We start from the raw sequence: 21,163 nt of genomic DNA on the forward strand, positions 1-21,163 counted from the left end.
CAGAAAGACAAATATTATATGATTCCACTCAAGGTACCTGGAGTAGACAAATTCATAGAGATGAGTATCTTTGGTGGTTGCCCTGGGCAAAGAGGAAATAATGAATTTTACAAGGTGCACAGAGTTTCAGTTTTGCAGGATTAAAAGATTTATGGAGATGGGTGGTGGTCATACTTGCACAACAATATAAATGTCCTTAATGACAATTCTACTCTTAAAAACGGTTAAGATGATAAATTTTGTGTCAGGTGTATTTTAGTTTAAAAAAAATTGTGAAAAGCAACACACACACTCAAGTGTACTACATAATATGCCAAATTTTAACATACTTTGAAATTTGCTGCCCATAACCTTATGTACACCTCTCATTCCTCCTAATGTGTAAAATTCATTACTTCTTCTTTGGAGAATTTTCTGAACCTGCAAGGCCAGTACTTAAGGACAAAATCAAAGCAAAACTTAGTATTTCCAATTACCACAAAGCGTGCACTCCCCAACCCTTCCCCAGACCCAATACTACAGGACTACTGTTGTCATTAATTATGCCCCATTAAAAAAATTATGCTCAGAACAGATTTATGGGTTTTATTGCAAGAATATTAAGAATACTTAATATTCTAGAACTTAGAGGAAAATAAATGGATAAGAAAATATGCTTCGTACCCGTTTAATATATTTGGCTTCGAAGTAAGATTTCACTTGGAGAGTTCAGCTTATGAGGATCAAGAAACGCAGGCCTAAAGCAGGCCGACGGAGGTCGGCCCCGCCCCCTTGACGGGCCAATCAGCCACGCGTCCGGGAAGGACGTTCAGCCGCCGGCCGAGCGAATCGATGAGGACGCGCGCCAGGCAGGCCCCCAGCTGAGGTGCTCGGCGGCTTGCCGGGCGGCTGGCCATCTTCGCTAGCTGCCAAGTCTGTTATCTGTCTTCCCGGAGAGGCAGGCGGGCGACCCGAGACGTGAGTCCGCGAGGTGGGTTGCGTTTGTGCAGCGGGCGGGTTCCGCAGGCGGCGGCGCAGGCGAGGCCAGGGGCGCTGTCGGGGCCTGCGGGGGACTTCGGAGCGCGGCGTCGACCGGGGTGGGCGAGCGACCTGCCCCCTTATCTTACCGGCCAGTTGGCGGCCTTAACTCCGGTTGCCGCGCGGTTGCTCTCACTTTACGCGCTTCGAAGGGCGTCCTCGGGAAAAGGGGCAAGACGCGCAAAACGAGACGCGAGCAAACGTTGACTTTTGTTGGCTTCAGTTATCTCTGAAAACTTTAAAAACAATCTGAACGAATACCGTCAGCAGAATGGCTCGGATTTGGTTGTAGTTAAGTTTTCAAAAACTCCAAATTAATTTGAATGTTAAAATTAGAGATGAATATTTATGACTGGGTGGTGAAAAACAATGACATTTTTCACTGTGATGGTGGTTATGAAGGCGTGGTCCCCAGACTAGCTTTATCATCATTACTATCATCGTCGTCCTCATCTAAGAACTGTTAGAAATGCTCTCAAGTTTGAGAACCACAGTTCCAGGAAGCTGCACAAATGCACGCGAACTAAATTGCAACCCCCTGATTCCTATGCCCTTCAGTTGACTCTAATATCCACGTTAATTTTCTCACTCATTTCACGTGTAAACTCGTTGAAATCAGATGCTCCTCTTTTATGCCGATTTCCACTCAGTGGCTGGCAATCTCTTTGGAGATCTCTTTGTTGATAGCTGCCCAGTCTAGTACCTCCTGTTAGAGCCCACTCTGCATTTCCCACTTTGTAGGGATGGGATCCTGCAGTTCCTCTCCGCCTTCTCAGAATAGCCCCTCAGGACCTTTGGCATCCTGCTCTGGAGAGGCAGTTTTTAGGTAGAGCCAGTATGGGTTGGAGGGCTTCCCTGATAGCTCAGTTGGTAAAGAATCCGCCTGCAATGCAGGAAACCCCGGTTTGATTCCTAGGTCAGGAGGAACCTCTGGAGAAGGGGTAGGCTACCCACTCCAGGTTTATTCTTGGATTTCCCTTGTGGTTCAGCTGGTAAAGAATCCGCCTGCAGTGCGGGAGACCTGGGTTTGATTCCTGGGTTGGGAAGATTCCCTGGAGAAAGGAAAGGCTACTCACTCCAGTATTCTGGCCTGGAGAATTCCATGGACTGTTTAGTCTGCGTTGGGCCACATAATAGCTGAGTGGCCTTGGGCAAGTTACTTGTTTTTCTATTCTGTAAAATGAAGATAACAATAGTACTACTTCTAAGAGTTCTTGTGAGAATTAAATGAATGAATGTAACAGGTTTTGGCACATAATCAAATACTTGTACTATTATTTAACAACTTTGACGTTATAAGCGTCAAACTTGCTACTATTATTTAACAACTTTGACGTTATAAGTGTCAAAATACTGACAGATGAAAAAATTGATTAAAAAAAAATAAAAACTAGGGGAGAGAGACTGCTGCTGCTGCTAAGTCACTTCAGTCATGTCCCACTCCGTGTGACCCCATAGTCGGCAGCCCACCAGGCTCCTCCGTCCCTGGGATTCTCCAGGCAAGAATACTAGAGAGGGTTGCCATTTCCATCTCCCATGCATGCATGCATGCTAAGTCACTTTAGTCGTGTCTGACTCTGTGCGACCCTGTGGACAGCAGCCCACCAGGCTCCTCCATCCACAGGATTCTCCAGGCAAGAATACTGGAGTGGGTTGCCATTTCCTTCTCTGGAGAGAGACTGATTATTGACAAATAGTAGAATCACAGATAGTGCCACTGAACTAAACCAACATAAGGTACTTTTCCTTAACACTTTGAGTGAGATGGTAAAGAATCTCTCTGCAATGCAGGAGACCTGGGTTCAATTCCTAGGTTGGGAAGATCCCCTGGAGGAGGACATGGCAACCCACTCCAGTATTCTTGCCTGGAGAATCCCTTGGACAGAGGAGCCTGAAGGGCTGCAGCTCACGGGGTTGCAGAGTTGGACACGCCTGAACGTCTAACACTTTGACTTCACTCTTTGCACTCATAGTGTAGTGTGCAGGCCAACATCTCTGCCATCACTGGGAGCTTGTTAGAAGTGTAGAGGCTCATGCCCACCTCAGATTTACTCAATCAGAATCTGTTTCTTAACAAGATCTCCACCAGGCTTGGATGTGGCTTTGTATGGAGGACGTGTGAGATCACCTGTGAGATTTCTCAAGGAGAAGTCAGGGACCGGAGGGGTTTGGCAGAAGGGCTTGACTTGGCAGCTGCTTCCATTATTCTGCTTCACCTCCTGGTCTTTTATCATTTCTGCATTGCTAACCCGTACCCCTAGGGCTGCTGATCATTATTGGAGAAAATAGCATAGCTGCCAAGAGTATTACCTTGTGGGGTTCATAGTCAAAACTCAGCTGTTTGACAGTTTTTTGATTTATCTCCCTTTGCGGAATGCCTCCTATTTTTCCAAATCTCCATTCTCCATCCCAGCCTGTGCACACAGAGACAGTCCGGATTTTCCAGTGGTCTTTTTCTCTGTCCTCTTAATAGTCACAATGTGAACCCTGAGCTTCTCTTTTTGCTTTCGAGCCTTTATTTCCATTCTTCCTTATTCATTTCTATTGATGTGCTCAGTCACTCAGTTGTGTCCAGTTCTTTGTGGCCTTATGGACTGTAGCCTGCTCCTCTGCCCATGGAATTTTCCAGGCAAGAATACTGGAATGGGATGCCATTTCCTTCTCCAGGGGATCTTCCTGATCCAGGGATCAAACCTGCCTCCCAGGTGGCAAACTGTCCTACCAGAAAAGCTCTATTGATGAAGTCATGTAAAACCTTGTTGCCTATGAAAATCATTAAGTGTAGCCTTGATTTACACTGCTGTCTTTTCTGAATCTCTGCTCAGTTCAGACTGTCATTGTCAGCTACCCTTAGTTCTTTTTTTTTTCTTTACTCACGCCTTGCAGTTTGATGGATCTTAGTTCCTTAACCGGGGGAGGCAACGGCACCCCACTCCAGTACTCTTGCCTGGAAAATCCCATGGACAGAGGAGCCTCGTAGACTGCAGTCCATGAAGTCGCTAAGAGTCAGACACGACTGAGCGACTTCACTTTGACTTTTCACTTTCATGCATTGGAGAAGGAAATGGCAACCCACTCCAGTGTTCTTGTCTGGAGAATCCCAGGGACGGGGGAGCCTGGTGGGCTGCCGTCTGTGGGGTCGCACAGAGTCGGACACGACTGAAGCGACTTAGCAGCAGTAGCAGCAGCAGTTCCTTAACCAGGGATTTATCCCCGGCCCATGGCAATGAAAGTGCAGAGTCCTAATCACTGGACTGCCAGGGAATTCCTTAGTTCTTTTATTCTCATTGAAAATGGTTGATTTACATTGTTGTGTTGGTTTCTGCTCTACAGAAGAGTGATTCAGTTATACGTATATATGTACACACTTTTTTCTTTTCCATTATGGTTTATCATAGGATACTGAATATAGTGCTCTGTGCTATAGAGTAGGACCTTGTGGTTTATCCATTTCAGATATAGCAGCTTGCAACTGCTAACCCCAAACTCCCATTCCATCCCTCTCCCACCCCCTTCCCGTCGGCAACCACAAGTGTGTTTTCTGTTCACCTACTTAGTTCTTAACTGCTTAGAATTAGGCTCTTCGTCATTTTATGAAAGTCATTTCACAGATGACCAACTAATTAACCAATCCAGTGACTTTTTTCAGACTTTCTTTTTCTCAGCTTCTCTGGAGTACTTAATATAGTTGACTAACACCTCCTTCAGATTAAGCCCCTCTTGGCTTCTACACTTTGCATGTTTTTAGCTTGCCTTCTATTACTGTCATTAGTCTTGAGTCTCCTCTTTTATATTTGAATCTTCTCAAGGCTTTATTCCTTAGCTTAACTCTTTTTTTCCCTAATAAAGTATACAGTTATCCAGTATTTCTAAGTATCTCTGGAGCGTCAGAGGGATCTTAGGATGCCTTTCCCATCATTATTGTTATCTAGTGTTTTGACTTCACATTTTTAAACATAAAAAGTTAGTTTTTTCCAAAAACTCTCAGTTGTTTATTAAGTTTATCAGTATACTTGATTAGTCCTCATACTCCTTGGTTCTTTTAGTCATACCTTGCCTCATTGCAGGTAAACTTCTTTAACATATCAAGAGTCTGTGCGTTTTTGACTTTGTTTTTTTATGTCTGAAGAAATTCGTGTTAGTTTGCTAGGGCTACCATGACAGAGTACCCCAGACTGGGCAGCTTAGACGACAGAAATTTTTCTCAGTTTTGGAGGCTACAAATCCAAGGTCAAGGTGTCTGCAGAGTGGGTTTCCTGTAGTCTCTCTGGCTTGCAGGTGGCCATCTTCTCTTTGTGTCTTCATGTCATTCTCCCTCGGACCTGCCTGTGTCCAGATTTCCTCTTATAAGGACGCAAGTCATAGTGGAGTAGGGCTCATGCTAATAACCTCATTTTAACTTAATCACCTGTTTAGAGATCCTGCCTTCAAATATTCTGAGGAACTGGGGGTTAGGACTTCAACATACGAATTTGGATGGAGGGATATAGTTTAGGTCATAACAGTAGCTTAATTAGTCTTTCCCATAGCGGGGAAAAAACCTTTTGTAAAATGTGAAATAGACATACGTACAGAAAAGTGTGTAAAATACAAATGTTCAGCTTGCTGCTGCTGCTAAGTTGCTTCAGTCGTGTCCAACTCTGTACGACCCCATAGACGGCAGCCCACCAGGCTCCCCCGTCCCTGGGATTCTCCAGGCAAGAACACTGGAGTGGGTTGCCATTTCCTTCCCCAATGCATGAAAGTGAAAAGTGAAAGTGAAGTCGCTCAGTCGTGTCCGACTCTTCGAGACCCCATGGACTGCAGCCTACCAGGCTCCTCTGTCCATGGGATTTTCCAGGCAACAGTACTGGAGTGGGGTGCCATTGCCTTCTCCACCTTTTAAGCTAGGGTAATATTAATTTTGAGATTATTTATCAAAACTAGTTTAAATTATCTCACTTTCATGTTAGCTACATGAAATTGATTTATACATATGCTCAATACTCTTTACAGAGGGAAAAAATGTGCACATATATATAATGTATACATACGTATATATAGTCGCTCAGTCATGTTCAACTCTTTGCAACCCCGTGGACTGTGGCCCACCAGGCTCCTCCGGCCATTGGGATTCTCCAGGCAAGAATACTGGAGTGGGTTATGTTCACCTTAGCAAGTTACTAAAAAGCAAGCACCTATGTAATTACTGTCCGGGTTAAGGAGTAGGACATTGCCAGTGTCCTAGATGCCCTCCAGCACCTTTTCCCTTGTCTCATTCCTGATCGCAGAAGGAAGGGTCTCAGTATTTACCAAGTGTAGTGCTTGCTATAGTACTCTGACAAAGTTTCTTTTATTCTTGGTTTGCTAAATGTTTTCTTTTAATCATGAATGAGTTTTCATTCTTTGATACTGGTTTTGGGGGCCTTCTCTTTTTCTTCGTTAATCTTATTATATATAGGGTTATCAGTTTTATTCATCATTTCAAAGAACCAAGTTTTGGTTTTATCATCTTCCCTATTACATGTTTTCTTATTTCTTTTTATTCTTTATTTTTGCATTGAATTCTTTCTGTGGTTCTTTCTCAGGCCTCAGCTACTTTCATCTTATGCGTGCATTGGTCAGCACTGTGCTGAATACTCAAAGGGGTCTGTTTTGATACCAGTTCTCTCAGACTGGGTGTCCGCCAGTTTAGTTCTGACACTGCCTATCCAGAGTTAGTGTACACCCCACAAGATAAGGTTACAAGACTTTCCCCACATAAGATGCAGGTCTTAGAGGCCACCTGTACTTTTGACCAACTAACTATAGATTGAGTGCTTCCCACAACCCCATCAGATTGGATGATTCACTAAAATGACTGAAAGCACTACAGTTAATGGTTATATTATAAAGAATATAGACGAAGATCAGCCAAATGAAGAGACAGACAGGGCAAGTCTGTGGGGGAGAGTGCAGCGCTTTTGTGTCCTCATGGAGGCCAGGGGTTTCATCAGCTCAGCACAGCAGTGTGTCACCAGCCAGGATGCTCCTGTGAGTTGCAGTGTCCGAGTTGTTTTTTTTTTCTGAATATATATATTTTATTGAAGTATAGCTGACTTACAGTGTTTCAGGTGCACAACAAGGTGATTCATTACACATATACACATATGTTATTTTTCAGATTATTTTCCATTATAGATTATTACAAGATATTGACTATAGGTCCCTGTGCTATACCGTAAACCCTTGTTGCATATCTATTTTTTAAAATTAGAAATCTAGCATTCTATTCATACTAAGTCAAATGAGTGGAATCAAAATGTCAAAAAATTTTTTAGTTAGGCAAAATTAATAAGTTTTCTAAAATATATATATTATGCATACTATTTAGTATAGTATAATATACATATATTATGCTATACTATGCTGCTGCTAAGTCGCTTCAGTTGTGTCCGACTCTGTGTGACCCCATAGACGGCAGCCCACCAGGCTCCACTGTCCCTGGGATTCTCCAGGCAAGAATACTGGAGTGGGTCGCCATTTCCTTCTCCAAATATATAAATATAAATACAAAAGCTTTTCTGTGCTTGCTAAAGGCTTCAGAAAAAACATCAAAAAAAAGATGGAGAAATTGGAAAACATAATCTAAATGAAATGGGAGCACTGAATATGAAATAGAGAAAGTAAAACTAGATAAAAGTAAAAGATCATCATATGGTCCAGTTTTTAAAATAAACATGGCTGCTAGTTAAAAACATCTGGAGCTCTGGGGGAAAAAAAAAAAAGCAATACCTGAGCATTTGTATTTTTCAAAAAAATTTCAAGATAATTCTGCTATGCATCAGGATTTTAAAAAGCGATTAAAGGTTTTTCTATTAAATGGTAGTTTTGGTGATACAGAATTCTATTATTTTCCTGTTGACCAATCATGATACAGTGGTATTGAGTACTAGTTACATAATCACAATAGTAAAAGATGGTTATCAGTTTTCACAATCAATAGCCAGACCAAAAAAAAAGATAATTACAATTGCAAGCCATAATGGGAACATGTGCTGTGCTTAGTCACTCAGTTGTATCCAACTCTTTGTGACCCCATGGATCCTGCCAAGCTCCTCTGTCCAGGTAAGAATACTGGAGTGGGTTGCCATGCCCTCCTCCGGGGGAATCTTCCCAACCCAGGGATTGAACCCAGATCTCCAGTATTGCAGGCGGATTCTTTACCATCTGAGCCACCAGAGAAGCCCAGTGTAAAATAATTACATACAATTTGGAAAGTCAAGCAGGGTGCTGTGGTAAGTGGAAATGCATGTATGTATGTTTGCATCTGCCCAGCCAGTCTGTGTCTTTTGGTTGATGCATTTAATCCATTTAAATTTAAGGTAGTGATTGATATGTATGATCCTATTACCATTTTCTTAATTCTTTTGGGTTTATTTTCTGTAAGTCTTTCCCTTCTCTTGTGTTTCCTGCCTGAAGAAGTTCCTTTAGCTTTTGTTGTAAAGCTTCTTTGGTGGTACTGAATTCTCTTAACTTTTGCTTGTCTGGAAAACTTTTGATTTCTCCATCAGATTTGAAGGAGAGTCTTGCTGGGTAGAGTATCCTTGGTTGTAGGTTTTTCCCTTTCATCACTTTCAATATATCCTGCCATTCCCTTCTGGCTTGTAGAGTTTCTGTTGAGAAATCAGCTGATAACCTTATGGGAATTCTCTTGTGTGTTATTTGTTGTTTTTCCTTGTTAATATTTTAACTTTGTCTTTAATTTTTGTCAGTTTGATTACTGTATGTATCAGTGTGTTCCTCCTTAGGTTTGTCCTGCTTGAAACTCTGTGCTGCTTGGACTTGGTTGACTATTTCCTTCCCCATGTTAGGGAAGTTTTCATCTATTATCTCTTCAAATATTTTCTCAGGTCCTTTCTCTCTCTCTTCTTTTCGGACCCCTATGGTGCAAATGTTGGTGCATTTAATGTTGTCCCAGAGGTCTGTTAGGCTGTCTTCCTTTTTTTCATTCTTTTCTCTATATTCTGTTCCGTGGCAGTGATTTCCATCATTCTGTCCTCCAGGTCATTTATCCGTTCTTCTGCCTCAGTAATTCTGCTATTAATTTCTTCTAATGTATTATTCATCTCTGTTTTTTGTTTTTTAGTTCTTCTAGGTCTTCGGTAAACATTTCTTGCATCTTCTCCATTGTTTTCAGAGCTCCTGGATCATCTTCACTATCATTATTCTGAATTCTTTTTCTGGAAGGTTGCCTATCTCCACTTCATTTAGTTTCTTTTCTGGGGTTTTATCTTGTCCCTTCATCTGGGACATAACTTTCTGTTTTTACATCCTAATTAACTTTCTGTAATGTGATTTTTGCTCCAGCTCCTGTGGGATTATGGTTCTTGCTTCTTCTGTTTGCCCTTTGATGGATGAGGCTAAGAGGCTTGTATAAGCTTTCTGATGGGAGGGACTGGCTGTGGGGAAAACTGGGTCTTGCTCTGGTGTGCATGGCCTTGCTCAGTAAAGTTTAATACAATTATCTGCTGATAGGTGGGGTCATTTTGTTGTCCTCTGATCACTTGATCTTTCAGCAGCATTTGATACAGTTATCTGTTCCCATTTTTCTTCACTTGGCTTCTGGAATAACAGCCTCTCCTGGTCTTCCTCCTGCCTCACCCATCTCTTATTAGCATCCGCTTGTTCTCTCCAACCTCCAAGTGTTGGCATGCTCCAGGTCTCAGTCTTTTATCTTCATAATAGATCCTGTGGTGATCTTAGCCAGTCCATGGTTTATCCATCTCATCTACATCTTTGCTGTTCAGTTGCTCAGTCGTGTCCGACTCTTTGCGACCCCATGAACTACAGAGAGCGTGCCAGGCTTCCCTGTTCATCACCAACTCCCAGAGCTTGCTCAAACTTGTGTCCATTGAGTCGGTGATGCCATCCAACCACCTCATCCTGTGTCATCGCCTTCTCCTCCTGCCCTCAATCTTTCCCAGCATCAGGGTCTTTTCCAGTGAATCAGCTCTTCACATCAGGTGGCCAAAGTATTGGAACTTCAGCTTCAGCATCAGCCTTTCCAATGAATATTCAGGGTTGATTTCCTTTAGGATTGACTGCATTGATCTCCTTGCTGTTCAAGGGACTCTCAAGAGTTTCCTCCAGTACCATAGTTCGAAAGCATCAATTCTTCGGCGATCAGCCTTCTTTATGGTCCTGCTCTCACATCCATATGTAACTATTGGAAAAACCATAGCTTTGACCAGACAGACCTTTGTTGGCAAAGTAATGTCTCTGCTTTTTAATAAGCTCTCTAAGTTAGTCATAGCTTTTCTTCCAAGGAGCAAGCGTCTTTTAATTTCATGGCTGCAGTCACTATCTGCAGTGATTTTGGAGCCCCCCAAAATAAAGCCTCTCATTGTTTCCAGTGTTTCCCCATCTATTTGCCTTGAAGTCATGGGACTGAATGTCGTGATTTCATTTTTCGCTGTTGAGCTTTAAGCCAGCTTTTTCACTCTTCCTCTTTCACTTTCATCAAGAGGCTCTTTAGTTCCTTTTCACTTTCTGCCGTTCGGGTGGTGTCATCTGCATATCTGAGGTTATTGATATTTCTCCTGGCAGTCTTGATTTCAGCCTGAGCTTCATCCAGCCTGGCATTTCGCATGATGTACTCTGCATATAAGTTAAATAAGCAGAGTGACAATATACAGCCTTGATGTTCTCCTTTCCTAATTTTGAACCAGTCCGTTGTTCCATGTCCAGTTCTCACTTTTTTTTTGTAGTTTTTTTTTAATTGAAGGATAATTGCTTTACAGTATTGTGTTGGTTTCTGCCAAACATCAACATTAATCAACCATAGGTATACATACGTCTCCTCCCTCCCCATCCCACTCCTCCAAGTTGTTACAGAGCCCAAGTTTGAGCTCCCTGAGTCATACAGCAAATTCCCTTTGGCTGTCTATTTTACATATGGTAATGTATGTTTCCATGTTACTCTCCATTCAGTGTTGCTTCTTGACCTGCATATAGGTTTCTCAGGAGGCAGGTAAGGTGGTCTGGTATTCCCATCTCTTTAAAAATTTTCCACAGTTTGTTGTGATCCACACGGTAAAGCATCTGCCTGCAGTGCGGGAGACTCGGGTTGATCCCTGGGTTGGGAAGATCCCCTGGAGAAGGAAATGGCACTGTACTCCAGTTCTCATGCCTGGAAAATTCCATGGACTGAGGAGCCTGGTGGGCTACAGTCCATGGGGTAGCAAAGAGTCGGACACGACTGAGGGACTTCACTTTTGCTTTCACTTACACAAAAGCTGTGACAGGCTTTAACATAGTCAGTGAAACAGAAGTAGATGTTTTTCTGGAATTCTCTTTTTCTATGATCCAGTGGATGTTGGCAGTTTGATTTCTGGTTTCTTTGCCTTCCTAAATCCAGTTTGTACATCTGGAAGTTCTCGATTCATGTACTGTTGAAGCCTGACGTGAAGGATTTTGAGCATTACCTTGCTAGGAGGTGAAATGAGTGCAGCTGTGTGGTAGTTTGAACATTCTTTGGCATTGCCCTTCTTTGGGATTGGAATGTAAACTGACCTTTTCCAGTCCTGTGGCCACTACTGAGTTTTCCAAATTTGCTGGCATATTGAGTGTGGCACTTTAACAGCTTCATCTTTTAGGATTTGAAATAGCTAAGCTACATCTTGAAGGCTGTCACCTGTATTTCTGTAGATCCACTTCTCTCCTTACCACCATACTGGTAAGGAGAGATGGGACATCTCTATGTGGTTATCAGTAAACATTTGAAATGTACTGTGTCTGAAGCAGAGCTCTTGATATATCAGAACTTGTTGTCTGCCCACCTGAGTGTCCTTCAGTCTTTTCCCATTCTCCCTGTTGCTCTGGTCACAAACCTTAACATCATCCTATATCTTTTCTTGTCCTTACTTCTTACATCCAATTTACCAGAATTTCTGCAGTGCATTTCTATATTAATTACAGTAGCACAAGATGGTATTAAAAAACCAACCCCTCAAATCTTAGGACTTACCCTAAAATAAATTAATTTTCATTCACGTGAAAGTCAAAAAACATGTTCCCACTTAATAGGTGGCCTTGCATGTGGTTGTTTAGGGTCCAAGCTCCTTCCATAGTCAAGCTGCCCTCCTCTAGGGCTCAGCGTCCTCCCCATTGCCTGGTGGGGGCTTGGGGGACAGCTGATGGAAGTTCAAGCAGGGAGGCTTTCACGGATGTGGTGCATATTTCTTCCACTGCTGTTGTGCTGACCAGGACTTAATTGTCACATACTTAACTGGAAGACACCACTTGTTACCATGTGTTCAGAAAGAAGAAGTAATGTGCTTGGTGACCTGTTAGCTGGGCTTTGCCACATGTCTTCTTTCTAGTTTTCTGCTTTTGCCCTTCTGTTCCTGCTTCCACATAGCAGCCCCAGTGATTTTAAAATGTAATCCTGATTGTATCATTTTTGTGCTTAAAACTCTCTAGTGGCTGACTTCCTGTTACACTTAAGTAAAAACCATACTCGTTACTATGGCCTATTCCCCTTCTCCCCTCCAGCTCATTCACAAGACGTAGTTCACAAACCTTGACATCATCCTGAATCTTTTCTCATCCAATTTACCAGCAATCTCTGCAGTGCATTTCTGTGTTAATGTGCATAGCACAACCTCATGGTGTAAAAAAACAGTTGTTCTAGCCTTCTTACCCATTCTTTGAATACGTCAAACATAATCCCTACCTGGGCCTTTATGCTTGCTATCTTCTCTCTCTGAATTTTCTTTTCCTGAATCTTTCTACAGTTCATTATTTTTCTGCCTAATAATGTGGTTATGTACCACTGTGTAACAAACCACCCCAAAGTTTAGAGGCTTTAAACAACCATTTTCTCATCTCATAATTCTGTGGCTTATGGACTCTGTTGGACTCAGCTGGGTAGTCATCTTTTCCCACATGATGGTGGCAGATCACCAAGTCAGTTATCAAGGGATTGGACTGGATCCACCAAGAGGACTCACCTACATGACTGGTTGTTGATGTTGGCTGCCAACTGGGAGATCAGTGTGCCCTGACACGTGGGGTCTCCTGGTGACTTAACCTTTTCACAGCCTGGTGGCTGAGTTCCAAGGGAGAGTCCCCAAAAGCATGTCTTCCAAAGTAGTAAAGTAGAAGCAGCTGATCCTGGTATAGGGTAGGCCAGGCCATCTACACCTTTATCTTGTGTTATTTTCCTCATAGGACTTAAACTATCTGAAATTAATTTTTTGTCAATTTATTGTCATCCGCCACTAGAATGTAAGTTTCTTAAAGACGACCTGACTGGTCTAGCTTCCTGTTAGCCCCATCACGACAGTGCGTAGAATCCAGCAGCTATTTTGTAAATGTTGAACAAAGGAGTGCTGAACTCTTCCCCAGGCTGTATTCTCATTCTCAGTTTCTTGAAGTTAATGATATCACCGTTTTTGTTGATGGTGGGCCTTGAAATCTTACAGCCCTGTCTGTCATCGTTCTCCTTTTTTCCTTCTACGTGCATCCAGCTGCCAAGGTCTCTAGAATTAATCTTTAAAATGTGTCTGGGGGGTTGTTTCTGGTCTCATTGCCACAACTCTTTCAGATCAACATCCTTTTCTACTTCAGCCTCCTTTTGAACTGAGTCTACATTTAATTCTGGTTTCATCTTCCCCAAATATAGTTCCCATCCCCCTTGAAAACTATTGTTAGCAGGTAAAGTTAGTTACAAGCTTTTTACTTTGGCAGAGTCATCACAGCCCACCTCTCCAACTCTGTGTTCCACCATGTGCGTCCTCGTGTTTGCGGTTTCTGAGACGAACATGTTGCTTTCTGCCTCCCATGTCTTGCACTCTTAGAATGCTGCCCATACTACAAAGTCTATTTCCCATGCCCATTCCATGAAATCTTCCCGGTTGTTCCCAGTCAGATGTGCTATTTCATCCTTTCAGCCCTTGAAGCTCTGCTCTGAATCCTTGCTGAGGCCTTGATTGTTTGCATTTGCTGCTTACATTACTGAGTGTCTTTCACTTGCTGGCCACTGGGCTGGTTGTTGGGTTTAGAGAGGGGTGAGGCAAGATGGAGGAGAGGGCATTAGGAAGGTGAATTCAGACTTAAGTAAGGAGTTAACCTTCCCTGAAAGAGTTCACATTATAGTGCTGTGGTTTTCTACCTTCATTGTGTGATGGAACCAGCAGGGGAGCTTTGAAAATCCCTACACTTGGTTTTGACTAAAAAGATGCACAGCGTGAGAGTTGTGAGTTAAGTTTTATTTAGGACAAAATGAGAACTGCAGCCAAGAGACAGCACCTCAGGTAGCTCTGAGAGATTGCTCCAAAGAGGCCCTCCAGGCTCCTCTGTCCCTGGAATTCTCCAGGCAGGAATACTAGAGTGGATTGCCATTCCCTTCTCCAGGGGATCTTCCCAACCCAGGGATCGAACCTGGATCTCCTGCATTGCAGGCAGATTCTTTACCATCTGAGGCACCAGGGAAGCCCCCAGGGGAAGGTAAATATATGATTTTGATGCAGGGGGAGTTCAGTGCAATCAGGTGCTTACTTTACAAAAGGTTTTCTGCTAGTCACAAGGAGCTGATGTCACCACGAAGGGATTTAGTGCTTTTCTAGATAACGAGGAGATGCAAGGATTGGGATCATGAACTCAGTTCCCGAAAATATCTGTCTGAAGACCTCTTCCACCATTTCCCTGGAGCTCAGAGCACCTCATTCTCTGCCCTGAATTCCCCGCAGGGGCTGTTGAAGGTCTGCAGCTGCAGCAGCACAGGGTTCGGTCTTTGCAGAGGCAGATGGCGAACACCCCTGTTGTTTTTCAGTCACTGGCAAATGCTTTTGGCAAGTGCGTGTTTGTAGTTGACAGGCCAGTGCCGATTTGTAGACAGTGGTTCCTCACCTAGAGATTCTGATTTAATTGACTTGGGAGGTGGCCATAAGATTGGAAAATTCAGAAACTTCCCAGGTGATTCTAATGCAGGATTTTGTGGCAAGGGACGAGACTGACCAGTAAGTGGTTAATTTCAGTCTGTGTTATGCTAGAAGAAGAAACAGCACACCAGGAACACAAAGAAGTGTTTGGTTTAGCCTGAAGTTACTTTTATTCCTACAACTACACTGTAAGCCATTACTGGGCAGGGCCCAGGGCATTGCCATCTTGGAACTCCCTCACCTGATCCTTATTCACAGAGGCTGTTTGACAGAACATTCTGCAGTGATGGTAATGCTCTGTATCTGCACTGTCCAGTTTGGAAGCCACTCTGCCCAGTTTGGAAGCCACTAGCCATAGGTGGCAATTGAGCACTTGAAATGCAGCTAGTGAGAATAAGGAAATAATTTGCAGTGTAATTTTAATTTAAATAGCCACGTGTGGCTAATGGCTGCTGTATTGGACAATGTTGAATAGAGAAGATAGTGTGTTGAAACAATTTGACAGTGTTTATGCAGAGGCTTAGATGAAACAAGCTATTTTCTCTGATTGAGAGTTTAGTCACCTCATTTGAATCTTAATTTTGCACCTTTTAAGTTTCCCATTTCCCACAGCTTTACTGAGAAATTATTCACATACTGTACAATTCATCCATTTAAATTGTATAGTTCAGTTTTTTGGTATATTCACAGATAATGCACAACCATTTCCATAGTTAATTTTAGATCACTTTTCATCACCTCAAATAGAAACCCTGTAAACAGCTCACAGATATAGAGGGAAGACTTGTGGTTGCCAGGGGGCAGGGAGTTGGGGGAGGGATGGATTGGGAGTTCGGGGTGAGCAAGACAGACTATTATATTAATACATAGAATGGATAAATAACAAGGTTCTACTGTTTAGCACAGGGAACTATATTCAATATCCTGTGGTAAACCATAATGGAAAAGAATACAAAATAGAATGTATGCATATATATACTGAATCACTTTGCTACACAGCAGAAGCTAACACAACATTGTAGATCAACTATACTTCAATCAGAACAAAAGCTCTGTACCACTTAACTACCACCCCTGTGTCTCTTATATCCTCAGTCTCTTATATCCACTTACCAGTCTCTGTAGACTTTCCTATTCTGGACAGTTCATGTCAGTGGAATCATAATATATGGTTTCTGGTGACTGGCTTTTTTCACATGGCATAATGGGGGCTCAGCAGTGAAGAACCCACCTGCTAATTCAGGAGATGCGGGGTTGGATCTCTGGGTGGGTACGATTCCTTGGAGAAGGAAATAGCAATCCAGTCCAGTATCCTCAGTGGAGCTTGGTGGGCTACAGTCCATAGGGTCACAAAGAGTTGGACATGACTTAGCGACTGAACAACAAGGTTTTCAAGACTCTCCCACATTGTAGCGTGGATCAATACTTCATTCCTTTTTATGGCCTAATAATAATCCACTGTGTGATAGTCATTAGCTTATAGACATTTGGGTTGTTTCTCCACTTTGGCTGTTGTGAATAATGCAGCTGTAAATGTTTGTGTACAGGTTTTTGTGTTGACGTATATTTTCACTTCTCTTGGGTATATACCTCGGAATGGAATTGCCAAATCATTTAGAAAAAAAAATATATACATGTATATAGTCTCAATGAGACTGTGTGCACATGTATGTATGTGTTTATATACAAACACCATTTTACTGAGTATTTTTATTTCAGTTATTACGACCCAGAGGGATGGTATGGGGAGGGAGGTGGGGGGGGGGTTCAGGATGGTGAACATGTGTATACCGGTGGTGGATTCATGTTGATGTATGGCAAAACCAATACAATATTGTAAAGTAATTAGCCTCCAATTAAAATAAATAAATTTATATTAAAAAAAGAAAGCATTATCTTAACACTAGAAGTAGGTTGTTTTTATTAAAAGTAATCATACTTCAATATATGTGCTAATTTTTGTAGCATTCATGCAGGATGTTGTATTCTCTGCTCCTCTGTGAATGTCTGTGGCTGATAACTGCTTATGCTCATGATGATGAATGGATTGATCCCACAGACATGCTTAACTATGATGCTGCTTCAGGAAGAATGAGAAAATCTCAGGTATTTACAAAAATCCATGTGATGGAAATAGTCTACATTTGTTACTGTCCTGTGATGGAAATAGTCTACATTTGTTACTGTTTTTCACAGAGCTGTGAAAGAGTCCTATGTCAGTGATTAATGACCATGCAGAATATCTTCCTGTCTCTTAGCCTAAGATGATTTCAACCCCACCTGTTTAATTCTGTTTCAGATTAGAATGTAAAGCTGATCAAGAAGCAAACCCATTTGATTTTAGTTCTTAGCTAGTATATAAATTTGAGGCTGTTATTTTTTTGGTGGTTTAATACAGTTGAAGAATATAACAAGCAAAGCCATAAAATGATGGAGTCAAAATTGTAGTCTTCACTAACTGTAGATTATTTTTACAACTGAACTATAAAGAAATAAAACCTCTCTCTGCTTTGCTTTAGGTGAAATATGGTATATCAGAGAAAGAAGAGGTCAATCCTGACTTGTCATGTGCTAATGAATTATCAGAATGTTACAACAGACTTGATTCTTTAACTTATAAGGTTAGGATTTTTTATTCATGATTTTTGTATTACTTATAGTATGTTAAATTGTTCTGTGTTTTCTGTCTTTGCTAACATTTCTTGTGTTTGTATGGATGTGAGAGTTGGACTGTGAAGAAAGCTGAGTGCTAAAGAATTAATGCTTTTGAACTGTGGTGTTGGAGAAGACTCTTGAGAGTCCCTGGGACTGCAAGGAGATCCAACCAGTCCATTCTGAATAAGATCAGTCCTGGGTGTTCTTTGGAAGGAATGATGCTAAAGCTGAAACTCCAGTACTTTGGCCACCTCATGCGAAGAGTTGACTCATTGGAAAAGACTCTGACGCTGGGAGGGATTGGGGGCAGGAGGAGAAGGGGACGACAGAGGATGAGATGGCTGGATGGCATCACCAACTCGATGTACATGAGTTTGAGTGAACTCTGGGAGTTGGTGATGGATAGGGAGGCCTGGTGTGCTGCGATTCCTGGGGTTGCAAAGAGTCGGACACAACTGAGCGACTGAACTGAACTTGTGTTTCTATCTAAAGTACAATTTACAAATATATAAATAATTTTTTTTCTTTAATTACCCTAGCCTTGGTTTCTCTTTACTCTGGCCTTGAATTTTTAAAAATTGTACTTTTATTTTTCTGTAATAACATTTATCTCACTATGTTGTAATTATTTCTTTACCAGGCTGAACGTTTCTTGGAACAAAGAATAATTTACTCATTCTTGATGCTCTATCACCTGTCACAATGCTGGACTGTAGTAACTCATGACAAGTATAGCAAATGAAGAAATGTCTCTGCTGCTAGCTTATAAGCGTAACAGTTGCTCCTACAAATATAAGGGATTATTATAATCTGGTGTGTGGTAACTCTTATTTCATTTATTCAGTCCTTTTATTTCTGTGGCTGCAGTAGAGTTTGAGAAAGGAAGTAAGTCAAGATTGTTGGTTGGTTGAGTTGTTTGGGTTATGCTGCAAGAACCCACCTCTGTTGGTTTTGAAGCAGGGTGCTGGCGGCAGCGTGGAGGAGGCTGGGATGGGGGATGGCAGAGGTGCAGCAACGCTGAAGGCTCACCCTGAGGCTGTGACGGGGTGAAGAGAAAACTTTCCTGTGGTAGAATAGGCAAGTTGTGGTGGTTGAGGAATAGGGAAGAGCGAGAGTGAATGGGGGAGGGTTCCAGCTTGAGAGGCTGGGAGAGCTTGCTAATTGAGATCCAGATGTATCCCAGTGAGGTCTATAAGCAGCTGCTTGTGGTTCTTACCAAATGTGAATGTTGTCTCATCTGAGTGCTAGCAAAGAAAGGCTTGGATAAAATTTGCTTCAGTCTTAACTGCATTTTGTAGTGTAGTGAGCTAATTTGGCTGCCTGGTAGGAAATGGAGAAATGCCCTTTTACTGAAATTTTTCATTCCATTGTTTGTGACTTTGGGTCTGACATTGTAAAAACATGATTAGTAAAATGAAGTCTTTAGTCTTTGTTTAAAAAATTTTTTTTTACTCTTAAAAAGAAATTTAAAAATGTTAAGGTTTGTAAACCTTGCCTAAAAGCTGAGGAGTGCCCTGTGACTTCTTGAGTGTCATTCTGTCCTGGGTCTGTGTGTGCTGCTCAGTTCTTACGTGTTTATCATCTGAAGCCCATTCCAGTGCTCCACTCAGCTTGTGGTCCACACTCAAGTAATAAGTGGAAGTTGCTTATCGCAGGTTCTAAATGTCTTACGACGTGCACTACCCTCACTCAGAAACTAGCCGCCCTGGTGATTATAGACCTGAGTTCAGAGGAAGTCTGTCCTCATGAGGGATTCTGTGCAGACGGGCTGCCGTGTGTGGACGTCTGGAGAGGCCTTAGTTGAGTTGCTCAGTCGTGTCCAACTCTTTGCGACCCCATGGACTGCAGCACGCCAGGCTTCCCTGTCCATCACCAACTCATTGTTCAAACTCATGTCCTTTGAGTCGATGGTGCCATCCAACCATCTCATCCTCTGTTGTCCACTTCTTCTCCTGCCTTCAATCTTTCCCAGCATCAGGGTCTTTTCCAAGGAGTCAGTTCTTCGCCTCAGGTGGCCAAAGTATTCCTGCCATTTGGTAGGGCATGATTGATAGTTGGCAGGAAAAATCAGTAAAAGGCCAAAAAGTAATACACACATTCAAGAAAATCTTTGCTGTGTCCTTCATCTTCTAGCTGCATGTTGCCTCTGTTTCTGTTTGGCTGTGCTCTCTTTCTATTTTTTTTCTCCCCTTTTCCTTTTTTCTTTAAATCATTACTTTGGAATTAGGAAGGGGCAGATTGGTCCAAATGTTCTGCTTATCCACATCTCTGCTTCCTTGTTTCATGATCTTCAGCTTTAAAACTGCTGAAAGTCAGCAAGAAAACTGCCAGTTGGTGCAATATGGGACTCCTGGTGCTCTTTTGTTGCCTACTCTTTGCAAAGAGAACCCACAGAAAGCAGGCCAGCTCTACATTTTAATCAAGCTTGATGAACATAACCAGCTCCTTACTTTGACCTTGATGGGGCCACTAGGCTAGAAACTTGACCCTTACATTAAACTCTGACACTAACTAATGTATTTGTTTTGTGGTGCAGATTGATGAATGTGAAAAGCAAAAGAGAAAAGACTATGAAAGTCAAAGCAATCCGGTTTTTAGAAGATACTTAAATAAGATTTTGATTGAAACCAAAAAGCTTGGACTTGTGAGTATTTGATGTGATACTAATCAGTGTAGTGGATATTTTTGTTGTGTGTTAATCTCACATTGTGTCAGCAGTAATAAAGCATCATTATGCTTCAACAGAGAATACCTGACTTGCCCTTTTACCAAAACCTTAATCATGCAGGATTGAAGGTAGCGGCCTGTTGGTTTGGTGGAAGGCAAGTGAGCAGTGCTGACCCTTCTGCTTTTTCTTATAGTTCATGGGAATTTACTTACTCTGTGCACTGCTGTACCACCTAATTGAGTTGCGGGGAGAGGGAGATTGTTTTAAATTTGCTATTTGAACTTTGCTGATCAGTTGCAAACTTAAACTCATGACTTGGTAAGGAAATTCTATTCCAGTCCTTAGTTCTTTTCTATCATTTCCACACTTTCTTGTTCAAATGATGTAATATCATTACATATTGAGAAAAAGAAAAGTGGGTTTTAAGATTTTTCCCCTAGCTGTTTATTGTGGCAAGGGCTGCTTTATAGAATTACATGTCATGGACATATTGTTCATGATTAATATTAAGATTCCATTTTTTCGAGTCATTGTTTTCCCTTCAGGGAGTTGAAACATCTAGAAAACTTTAAAAAAGGGAAGGTTAAAATGAGCAATAATCCCACATTATTTTGAAGATGTAAAAGCAGATGTAATCATATGTATAACCTTCAGTTAGAGTCTTACAACAAGTGCAAGGTGGAAAAGAGTCTGTTTTATAGACGAGGAAACAAATGGAGCTAGAAAATACTCAAGATGGAGAAGCTTGGAATAGTTTTGGTTTTTTAGAAATATTTAATCAGTGACTACTTTTTTATACTTACTGATGATTTGTGATATTACATGACACTTGGGTTTTTCTCATTTTATACCTACTTTGTAATATAAAAATCAGTATTTACTGTTAGAAAAGATAATTTTCTCTTATGTGAACTGTTTA

At 41.8% G+C, this 21,163-nt stretch overlaps 1 protein-coding gene across 4 annotated transcripts in view; it reads left to right on the top strand.

The window, feature by feature from the left end:
* Positions 1–810: 810 nt before the first annotated feature.
* The window catches only part of CLCC1 (chloride channel CLIC like 1), a 33,150-nt gene continuing 12,797 nt past the window's right edge, over positions 811–21,163 (top strand). Inside the window, exons 1-4 of one of the 4 annotated variants that reach the window (XM_010803167.4) lie at positions 811–970; positions 16,887–17,027; positions 17,441–17,542; positions 20,113–20,220. In XM_010803167.4, coding sequence (XP_010801469.1) covers positions 16,899–17,027; positions 17,441–17,542; positions 20,113–20,220 — 339 coding nt within the window. In that variant the 5' untranslated portion in view covers positions 811–970; positions 16,887–16,898. The remainder of the gene's footprint in view (positions 971–16,886; positions 17,028–17,440; positions 17,543–20,112; positions 20,221–21,163) is intronic. The other 3 variants (XM_015463736.3, XM_005204116.5, NM_001075784.1) reach the window with 3 other exon arrangements.

This window comes from Bos taurus, chromosome 3 (assembly GCF_002263795.3).
Source record: "Bos taurus isolate L1 Dominette 01449 registration number 42190680 breed Hereford chromosome 3, ARS-UCD2.0, whole genome shotgun sequence".
NCBI classification, from domain to species: Eukaryota; Metazoa; Chordata; class Mammalia; order Artiodactyla; family Bovidae; genus Bos; species Bos taurus.